This window comes from Anabas testudineus, chromosome 3, assembly GCF_900324465.2.
Source record: "Anabas testudineus chromosome 3, fAnaTes1.2, whole genome shotgun sequence".
NCBI classification, from domain to species: domain Eukaryota; kingdom Metazoa; phylum Chordata; class Actinopteri; order Anabantiformes; family Anabantidae; genus Anabas; species Anabas testudineus.
The window spans coordinates 19,782,324-19,793,529 of record NC_046612.1 but is presented as its reverse complement, the minus strand read 5'-3'; the positions used below and the strand labels follow the sequence as shown (position 1 = coordinate 19,793,529).

Genomic DNA, 11,206 nt, shown 5'->3' with positions numbered 1-11,206 from the left:
ACACAAAATATAACCTTCACCTTTACATCCTGTCAAACTTTCAATGTGCTGGTGCTTAATGTATCCGGGGCGGATTGTGCAAATATGAATAAGTCTGGTGTTGATGGGGAGCATCAGGGTGCCACAAATGAATTTCAATTAATTTCAGAGGGAAGATGTGAAGCCTGATTCTGTGGTCCACCCACTGTGATTTGGCCTTGTAGCTTATAATGAGGAGAGTGATTCGGCTCTGATTGGAGCACCCTACTGCTTCAATGGAGTAATCACAACTGTGATATCAACTGTGTTGATATTACTCTACCAATCCTCCCACTGTGCAGAGTGGACCCCCAGCTGACACTGTTTGAATTCAAATTAACCAAATCATTTACTTATATTGTCAACCTTGGTGTGGAAGTTGACTGGCAACATAAGAGATACAAATTCACAGTTCACAGTTTGATGGGGAAGCTTAAATCAAATTGGTGTTATTAGTGTAGGTGGCTGCTGTATTTACTTCAAATAATGTAGGCCAAGTATGGGTGCAGGGATGAGGTCACTATCAACCGTTCCACTTCAGAAAATTGTTTTTCCTACATACTGATGCATTTCTTTAAAACCCATAATGCAACAGTGCATGGATATTCAGTTACCCTAAATGAAAATGCCCTCTGCTACCTGGGTAGTGCAGGTATTTTTCATAGCATATCTACCAGAAATATAAATTAACGAACATATAATTATTTGTGCTGCTTCTGGATGAGGTAGAATTTGAAAATATCCCAGAGAAAGTAGTATGATTATTTTTAGAGAGATTATTAAAAGGGAGATTGCAACAGAACACTGCATTGAAAGTTCCAGTAGCACTGTGGAGAATTTGCTTTTGCTACAACTGAAGTTTTGTTCTTAGATTTTTAGCTTTCTCTAAAATTCAGTCCTTTTCCTACCATCCATCCACTTTATGCTGCTTATTTGGTTTTAGTCTGGTTTGATTTATTGAAAAAGTAATAAGTATAGGTTTGTGGAATTTGGCAAAAAATGCAGAATGCAAAAAAAAGCAGTGAAGAGCTATTAGATTGGTGCACTTTTAATATCTGTTATAGATGTATAAACTGTAGACTGCAGCATATATCATATGACATAGGAGGCCTCATTTGTTCTTGCAATCTAGGAGAAGTAAATAGGTAGAATGTAGTCTGTGTACTTCAAATTAGAGCAGGAGAATACATTTTAATATGCTAGTATTCAGCTTGTTATAAAAAAATCCCCAAAAAACACCATTGGCACAGCCCATTATCTTCTTGTGAGTCCTGTGTTATATTAATAAAACATTACAATAAATTCATCAGATAATGGTGGGCACAGGATATACAATAGGTAAGTCCAATACACACAAATATCATTCTTGAGCAAAGAGTCTTTGACTTTGTTTGTCCACCAGAGGGCAGCAACAGTCAGACCTTTGTAAGCTCATCTATTGTTAAAAGATTAATCAAATACCTATGTAATAGACAAAACTAAAAGATGCCTGCATAGTTTAAAGAGCTTGAGAAAACCCTTAAAGCGAATGTTCTTGAGTTGCCTTTTCAATTCTAACAGCAAGATGTGGCTGTCACAAGCTATACAATTTCCATCTTACCATTCACTGAGTCATAGGTGACATCGTTTTGATAAATGGCCTTTATTTAATGTACTGTGTGCCCTCAGTTTTTGTCAGGGCTTTAGCAAGAATCCAGAAGACATTTTTGTCCCAGAACTTCTCCTTTCTTTTGCCCTGTATTCTGGCAACCCTATAGTCAGTGTTCATTATCTGCTCGTACAGCTTTGACTTTAGCACAGCAATTACATCCTCAGCTGCGCTGATTAATCCAACATGGAGGCATTTCACAAAATGGTTTTGAAAAGGCATTTCCAGGCACTTACCAGGGAGTAGCAGTGGCAAGACTTGTTTATGCAGATAGACCACAGCCAGTCATATTACAATAAGATGTTTTCAGTGGTTGCTTAAGTGTTCTCTTAACCTCTAGTGTACACTGTGCGGGAAACAATAGACTGTTCGGAAAGTGATTAATTTAATCTATTTTACTCCTGACATAAAATGGAGGTCTGCCTGATGTCATGTTTGGGTGATGTACGTTTCTCTGTTGTTGAACATATTCCCTCTGTGGCCATTCGTTAATATGTTTCCACTGTTCTCTGCTTAACTGCTTAACCTTCTATTCTCTCTTGGCAATCACATCATCAATCACTGTCCCATTACTTGACAAGGCAGACAAAGAGAGTGTATGAGTGAGAAAAACCTTTTGGCCTGTCTCGACAAGCAAGAGGAATGTCGACTTCAGTGGGCTAACACAGGCAGAAAACATAGGCCCAGTAAATATTCAATTTAAAGGATTCCCAGATAAGGCGAGTTGAAAAATTGAGGCAGCACCCATTCTTCTAGATAAGAGAAGACGGAGCCATCTGGAGGCTGGGAGATAGCGAACTCCCACGCCATCCCAGAGACCTCACTCTCATCTGCTGCAGCGGCGGAGAAGGAAAAAATAGAGTGCCAACACTTTCATTATGTTAACTTCAAAATGAATTTATTCACATTCAGCACATGTAATTATTGGCTTTGGTAAACAGAAGGTTACTGTTGTATCCGCAATAGTAGAGACCTATGATTAGTCCACCTTATTTAATCACTAATAGAAATAATAACTAATATAATATTGATACATATTTAGGAAGACACTTTTAAGTGTTTAAGTAAAAATGGTGGAATTGTGGAATAGTGGAATTCTACACTACTTATTTGTAGTAGTCATTTTACAGATTAGTACATAAACCTGTTACATTAACAATTAGCATAAAAAAATAACTGTGTTTTCTCATTGAAATTATCCTACTCACATAGTGCAGAAAAAACACAATAATAAAGTTGCACCTGCAAAATACATATCTGAAAAAATAAACGTATATGTCTTATATTTCCTTCAGGATTTAAGATCCTTTGAAGAAGTACTTTGATTAGTAGTGAGAAGAGCTTTGTTTTATGGAAAGAGCAGGTGTACTTCATTTAACAGGAGCGTCTACATAGAGTACAGTGTTAGCCAAACACCTATAGTGAATTTCATGTCTAGGCCTGTGTCTCCTCCAAATCCACCTTGACGGACTCTTTGAAAACAAACCATATTGGCAAAATGGACTCTCAGCTTGTGAATAACCTTGTCCACATTCTTATAATGCACTTTGTTGACTCCTCCACCACACTATTTCGTGCCAGCCACATTGGATTTAGCTCCAGGATAATGCTTTTGTCAGTATGTTTTATCTGTTCTCTCACTCAGGTACGCTATGCTGTTATCCCTAATTACCCCCACTGCATTTTATACTAGGCTTGGAATTCTTAATGCTTGATAACAGATGCAGGTCGATTTGAAATTTACTTATAGCGGCATTATCTTTATGACCTGCATCGCAGACTGACTGTCCCAAAGGCTCTTGGGTGAAAGCTGTTAACTCTGTGATAACAACGACCTGAAGTGATAACCTTCGTTCAGTCTCTGGGACACGCGGTTTGCCACATATGTGCTGTATTGCAGTCGCAGCATTTCTCATTCAACCTTGGGTGCTCTGCTGTGCTCTGATTCATTTAATGGGATCGAGAGGGAGGTTAATCACTATGTCTGCCATAGACTGTTGAAATGCTGGCTGACCACTATATGAAATATTACAATTTGTATTCCTTCGAAAGACAAATTTGAATGCAAATGCCAGAGGGATGAACTCTCCTTTATTCTGTATTTTAAGTTGTAATAGAATTGTCTCCTCTCTTAGGAGTCACTTTGATTCATTTGGTTTAGGGTGCCAATATCTGTGTTTGCAGATTTTCATTAAGATTAACCGTAAAAGCTTCACACAAGGTTCCACTTGTCTGAGTTATTATCCCCAGAAGACATGTGCAATTAGGTGGACAAAGTTCTTAAATATTTGGATAAAATCATTCTCAGAAAGGTTTATTTTATTTGTTTAGTCAACTTTTCAAGACGTAGAAAATTAAACATTAAAAGTCCAATACAAACACTCCTAGCCTTTTTTTAACTACCACTCTGCATTTTGCTCAGTGTTGAATGTTGATCTAATTATCATAGATGTCTGCAGCATCCAGTTAGGCTTCAGCAAATACTCAGAGGTATCTTTTTTTTCCAGTTAAGAATGTATTGAAATGGTTTGAAATTACAGCGAGGCAATGCATAAAAAAGTGTCAACCGGAGAAACTCTGCAGCCATTTCATTTTCAACCATTTATTATATCGGTTAGCTGCAAGTGGATAGCGTTACTGTGAAAACCTGGCTCATTTTAGACCACATTGTTCAGCATATTAGTTTGTTTGAAAAGTGGCAGAATATAGCAGAAGAGGTAGACTGTACTATACAATAGATGCGGTGGTGGGTGGGTAGGCCTAGGCTGAAAGGGGAAGAAGTGTAGCGTGTTGCCTTGGTTTCATATTTTGCCGGAACAGTGTAGTGTGAAGCTCCGTCAAGCCCAGTTTTAATCCTTTTCTCTACTGTGTAGTGTGATGTTATGCTGTTATCTTAATGATAATCTGTGCCTGTATTTCTGCCCCAGGCTTTTCTGCCAGGCAGGGTTCGTTTAGGAGTTGTGCCTTATCAACAGCTTTGTCATTAAATCAAGTTTTTCCACAGACAAATTTCACTGCTGCTATTCTTATCATAAGATCAGCACGCTGTGATTTTCCGTTCAATCAGAGCTTTGCAAATGCAATGCAGTGTGAGTAAGAAAGATGAAATACAAAAAAAATACAAAACAAAATTTCCATTGGGGGGAAAAAAACATTTATTTTTTGTTTGCATCAGAGTTAATAATCAGACAAATAAAACTGTTATGTTTTGCATTTGTTGTATCATTAATGGCTTTAAGCTGTTTATATTATGTTCTTGGATCTACCTTGTGTATTTTGAAAGGCTACACTTAAGAGCATGGAAGAATAGTAGTGATTGTGACATGATGCTAATAAATGTTTTGTCCACAGGCTGCAAATAGTTTACTGCAATCAAGAATCTGGAACCTGTGGAAGTCATGGCTTTTTCTTTCATTAGTTTCAATGCGTTCAAGATTTTACAGCACACATCACAGTTTTGTGGATGTGAGAGCTCACATTGGACGTGCCGAGAAACACATCCCATAAATGCTGTATGTACTCTATGTACAGAGAGGCAATATTTTAGGTCTCAGTCAAACTGAACTCTGGAGGCTGGAATTGCTACTCAGTTCTTCTGAGAAAGCACTGTTCTGTCTGAGTGAGTGTTCTGATTGTCTCAGCATTGTGCTTCAGTGGAGGGCAGCGCCAGATGAACTCCTGATTCAATCCTCTCCACTGTTTGACACTGGTTCAACCAGTCATTGAGGAGGGAGAACTGAGACTCCTTCCCCCAAACACGCTCTCTTACAGTGAGTGACACCGCTATATGGCAAAGGTCCAAGAGGTCTCTTGCATGCTGCCTGCGAGGCAGATTCAACTCCCTCTTTATCCTCCCACAGTGCACTAAGAGTCTCCGGAGGTTGATATCCCGGTTCCTGGGGATCCAGGGAGTCTTTGGAAAGAAGGATGCTGATGGAGGGCACAGTCCTGTGCACAGTCATCTCAGATGTCCCTCCTTCAGTACTCTCCCACACCTCTTTCACCACCTTGTACCGCAGTTTGGTCAGCTGGTGCAGAGAACCCACTTTTCGTTTCATGATCTCAGCACAGGTGATAGTCTTTGTGACTGCACGGCCTGACCCAGTGAAGACCACCTGCCTGAGCCCTCCACCACTCACACCTGCCACATTTACCCCCTCTACTCCCTGCATTCTCGCCATGGCAAATCCCATTAAGTTACGGATCTTACTTCCTTCCTTCACGCGCATCTCTAGCACCCCAGAGGCTAGTCCTGGAAAGGGACACGGGCTGTCCTCCTCAGTTCGGCAGACTTTCTTGAAACCTTCCTGTCCTAGTTTGAGTGCATGGGGAGGGACTGGTTGTAGTGCAGGCTTCAGCGGGATGGAAACATTAACAATTGCTGGCTGGCCAGCATTGCTGTAAGTTTGCCCTTGGTAGACAGGACAGGTCCCTGGGATTAGCCCATTCTCCACTGGGTTCGATCTGGTCACCTCAAGACCAGTGAGGGGCCTGACAGCGTCTTTGGTTAGATATTGGTTCTGGCCAGCGACCACTCCACAACCTGTGAACATTTCTGCTGTGCTCAGTACTCCACCGCAATGTTAGTCCAGACACACAGTTTTCCCACATGGAAAACAGCTCAGCATCATTTTCTTATGTGTTTGTCACTGTTCTTTTCTTCCAGTGAGCAGCTGTAAAGTTTCAAGACTTCATATAAGAAATATTATCCGCTCCCCAAGAGCACTATCAATGAAGTCTTTAATGCTCCCTCTCAGAAAGAGCTGGAGAAATAAGATAAACGCCAGGCTGGTGAATTAAGAGCACTGTCGGGACCATTCAAGTTGTTCTTTAAAGAGCATCTCAATTTCATACCACAAATGACTATTTGGAAAATGCTCTGGAGAGGGATAAAAATTATAAAAAATAAATAAATAAAAATACCAAGCTAAATTTCCCCTCTTTCCTTTGTTTGTATGTTTTTTATATGTTGCTTTTATCCATAATAGCTGCGAAATACATGGACTACTTTGTTGATTCTTCTTTAACAAAACTTTTCTACAGAGAAACTAAGAGCTCAAATTAAGACTCCACCTTTTTCTTAGCAATCCAGTCCAGCGTTGTTGTTTTTGATCTGCTGATCATGTCGCCTTCAACTCAAAACTGACTTCTTGATTTGTCCAGCTTGTAAGTTCCACCTCCTCTTTTGGACTCCTGGATGTTTTACTCCAGCTTGGGTAGGTCTGTGTCTCCTCACACTGTGCACGCCTTAGCATCCGCTGTAGTTGAGGCCAGGCTTGCATGGAGGTCTGCAGCCAGTTTGTTCTCCCTAGAGCTCTGTCTTGTTTCCAGTGATGCTCTGGGAAGTCTGTTCTGTTCCCCACAAAGAGACATAAGGGACAGGAGCTGCCTCACAAATGCTCACAGGAGGAGTGTCTGCGTGGTTGAGGGGGAGCATGAGGCAAAGAGGAGACAGCCCTCTTAAAGGCGCAGGCTTTTCATCTTTTAGATGAACACCCTCCCCTCCACAACTGAAGCCTGCCATCTGAGAAAAGAAGAGTAGGGTAGGGCTACTGTGTCTCTTTAAACTGAGAACGCAGATCCCCGGCAACTTTGTCAATCTCTTTAGAGGACGTTCTAGTGTTCAATGTACATGACTGATTAAACCTGAGTTCTGAAATAGAGACTCAGTCAACCTTTAAAAATGCATTTTCAGCTACGAAACAATGAATTAAATTAGCTCTGTTATAATTGAAAACATCCTTCAAAGAGCCACTGAAAGTCAGCAGCAATAAATTGCACTGTACTTAGCCTTTATCCTATTAGATGTTTGTGACCATTACAATTTACATAATGCAGCATTAATAGCTTCATTGTTGAAGCAATCAAGTGGCACATTAAGAATGCCTGTCTCTTACCGCTTGGATTATTATATTTTACAAGGGTGGAGAGCCCTTGTGATCAAGGACACAAAAACCACAAAGAGCACAGAGGCATGACATCCATGTTCAGAGTACTGTATTAATAGTAAGTGTCTTCATTTGTCTCGTATATCTGTGCAGGTGAAGACATGTGGCTGGCAGGTGGGGTAAAAAGCATCTTAATGGTCTTTCCATCACCATTGGAGGGCGCTGGCTCGCTCCCTTCTGTGCCGAGTCGGGCCCAGACAGCTGTAGCATCGCTCTGCTCAGCCCAGTCTCCTGGTCGACAGGTGGATTTGTTTTTGTGTGTGACTGACAGATGGGAGAATAGGTAAAGACAGCCCACTGAGGCTGAACCTATGAGGCCAAGAAAGAGAGTCAGACAAGTCCTAACTACACTGTGCTCAGTACATACCACGGTGCATAGTAGTACACAGACAGTATAAACTCACTGTGGCTTAACCAGATTCTTACTGTGAGGCTAATTCACAGTGGCATGTGTGTTATATTGGATCCCTATGGTAATCAAGGAAAAAATAAGGAAACCCCGTCCACCCCCCAAGTCCAACTGGCAAAGTGGAAACTGCGTTTGAATGTCTTTTATTAGCAGGGTTTGAATGAGAATCATTATGAAACAGTCAATAGATTGATTGGATTCATAGAATGATTAACCTTTTTTTTAATGTGTACTGTACGTACAGGGTGGGGGAGCTTTTATCTCTAGAACCTTTCCAGACACTGCAGGAAACGTAGTAACAAATACCTTTTTTTTTTTTTTTTTTTTTTTTTGTAAGCTAAAAAAAGTAATGGGAGAGGGAAGACATGGAGAAGGGAGAGGGTCTGTAGCTCTCACCAGCAAAGTGATCATTCTGTTGTTTGGGAGAAATTACCCTCATCAGTCATACAGAGATGCACAGCTGCCTAAGGGGATCTGGTAATGTTACTGCATAATAAACTGTGTTTGTGTGTGTGTACACACATTTTCTGTGTGTGTTCAGAGGGAGCAAGAGGAGGCAAGAAAGAAATGCAAGAGGGCAGGGGGTAGAAGAAGTCTGATTTAACCACAGAGAGGTTAAAATTGATGATAATAGCAGCTCTGTAATCATCCCTCCTTACTACATGATGTTGGTACACCGTTTATGGCAACTTCAGGAAACTGTTTGCTGGCAGGAATGTGACAGTTTAAGCATTTTAGCTGAAAATGCAGGATTTTGAGCAAAGTGTCTACAAATACAAGATTTTGTGTCTCCATCAAAGATAAAACCATTCTACAGAACCATCAGGGCTTTGCAGAAGTGCTGTGTATTGACCTTTTTGAGCTGAGTTTTTTTCTTTTTTTCACCTTTAAGTGGTTTCATTTAACAATGGGTAGAGGCAGCTGTGCTCACGCTTGGTCACTCACTCACTGCTTCACACCTCCTCCACAGAGCTGACCTCTGCCACTGTAGCTTGCGAAGCACTTGCTCCTCACCTTATTTGACCTTGGCTGGCACCTGTACCGGTCAAGGCATTCTCTCCTGCACGCTCACTTCCCGGTCTGCGTTCAACAGCCGCCCTCGTCTTTCTGACCTGCCGACCAGAATTTAAGTAAAGAAAAAACATTTATTCCCAAAACCTGTGACAAATAGTAGTGGTTGTGTTTTGCTCTTCTCTCTCCTCACTATGTACTTCAGATGTCTGAAGTGGCTGCTGTTGTGAATTGGAGGGTTGTCACTTTGTTGTTTGTTGCAGCACTGCAGAGTCTCGTTGTAGAGGCGCTTGTTGTGCTGTTGTCTGGGCTGCACATAAACGCGGTGCCTCACTGTGACAGCCGGTCGCTCACTTTACGTTAACCGCAAGTGTTTTCACGGTCATCAACCAATGGTGGCCTGGAGGCTGTCATTTCACTCCATGTGGAGCTCGCTCGCGGCTTGGTTCTGCCCCACAAACTCACAGCCGGCCATGGTGGGGGGACAGAGTAACACACACGCACACACACACGTACGTACATATGCACACACTTAAAGGCATGTACACACCCACTGGATGTGCACACACGCACACACCAAAAAACTATATGCTCAGCATAAGGCAGGCTGTTGGAGCAATTACAGAAACATGGCAGAACACGATGAAGCAGGCCCCACTATCAGAAGGGAAATAGAGTGAGCAGAGAAAAAATGATGACGCCATTAATAACACAGAGCCTCGGAGGGAGGTGGGGGTGGATGACCCTCTGTGATTTCCCTGTGACAGCATTTTGAGGTGCAAATGGTGATGTTTGTATTAGATTTTTTGACATTTAAATGGCCATGTTTTGTGTCAAAAGAAAAAAAGAAAAAGATATATGGATAAAAAATATAAACTCCTGCCCTTTAATATACCAATAATCTTTGAAGTGATGTTTTGCTATCACTCAAAATATCCATTATTTCAGTAAATGACAGGTCAGACTTCCTTATTCTCACTCCGTTTGCGTCTCTATCTCAAACTATTCATACACTTTCACTTTTCCTTCAGCTGCTGCTTTCCCCTCGGCACTGCAATGCAGATGTGTCTCACAGAGCAGCAGAAAACTTTTGTTGAAGATGCCTGTGAAAGAAGAGCACGAGGGAAGGGAATGAATGAGATCAAGCCAAAGGTGGAACGGGACAGAACTGGTGGGAATATAAGCAAACCAGAAGTAATCTCAAAGTTGCTTCACTTTCTGCAAACACCGAAGCATATGATAGATAAACAAACAGACATTGCAGTTTGTGATATATGAGGCCTGTCAATGAAAGTGTTGTCAACGAAACAGCTTTACAAATGTATCACACCACGTAACAAATGTTTTGATATTGTGAAATGCCACCGTGTTCTGAAAGGGCAATAGTTTCTGGTTCAGTATTAAGCTGAATTGAGCTGTGCAGAGTGGAACCTTGTTGACCTGTGCTTTTAGGTGTGTTATTGCACACAGTTTGATTAAAGGCACTGTCTCCAATTTAAATTGGCAGCAGCTGCTGATAACAGCATTTGCGTTTGGTACTTCTTTTTTTTTTTCTGGCCTCAGGATAAAAGTTAATGGACTTTCTAGAAAAAAAAAATTGATCAGTCATATCAAGGATTAATTGACCATGTTGAAACAAATGCAAAAAACAAATGAATGCCTCAGAGCAATTATTCACTAATTCTGTAGCTTTCAATTTAGGACCAGGATGCTACTTACTGTACTGTGTTTGTATACGAAACAACCGGCCTGTGTCACACCAAGCAGCATCGAATCCAAGACAACAGACAGAGATGGCAATGGAGCAGAAATAAATCCATCTTACTAGACGGCACATTTAGTGAAACATAATCTCCACAGACATCTGTTTTTTCTTTTTAATGATATCTGTAATGAAGGATCATCATCAGAGGTCAGATCATCATGAATGACCCGACCCCTGTGCCACTATGATCTTGATATTGGTATCACTTTCAGTTTCGCTGAAAGGAGAAATTCGGTGATATCAGCCATGAAAACCAAAACAAAACATTGTTTCTGCTGAGCCTACATGAGGCCATGTTTGTTCAGTACTATTGTTGCTCTGAAGACGGTGTGTCCAGCCACTGTTCCTTTGCACTCTTGACAGAGCGACAGCACCAGGCCGCTGTTCCGATGACAGGGACACTGAAC

General features: G+C 41.2%; 1 protein-coding gene across 1 annotated transcript; it reads right to left on the bottom strand.

The window, feature by feature from the left end:
* Positions 1–4,819: 4,819 nt before the first annotated feature.
* LOC113174065 (ribonuclease P protein subunit p25-like) lies at positions 4,820–7,019 on the bottom strand. The gene is made up of 2 exons (XM_026377739.1): positions 6,740–7,019; positions 4,820–6,429 (listed from the first exon to the last, which is right to left on the bottom strand). The coding sequence occupies exon 2, from the start codon at positions 6,217–6,219 to the stop codon at positions 5,386–5,388; it is 834 nt and encodes a 277-aa protein (XP_026233524.1). The 5' UTR covers positions 6,220–6,429; positions 6,740–7,019; the 3' UTR covers positions 4,820–5,385.
* Positions 7,020–11,206: the final 4,187 nt, after the last annotated feature.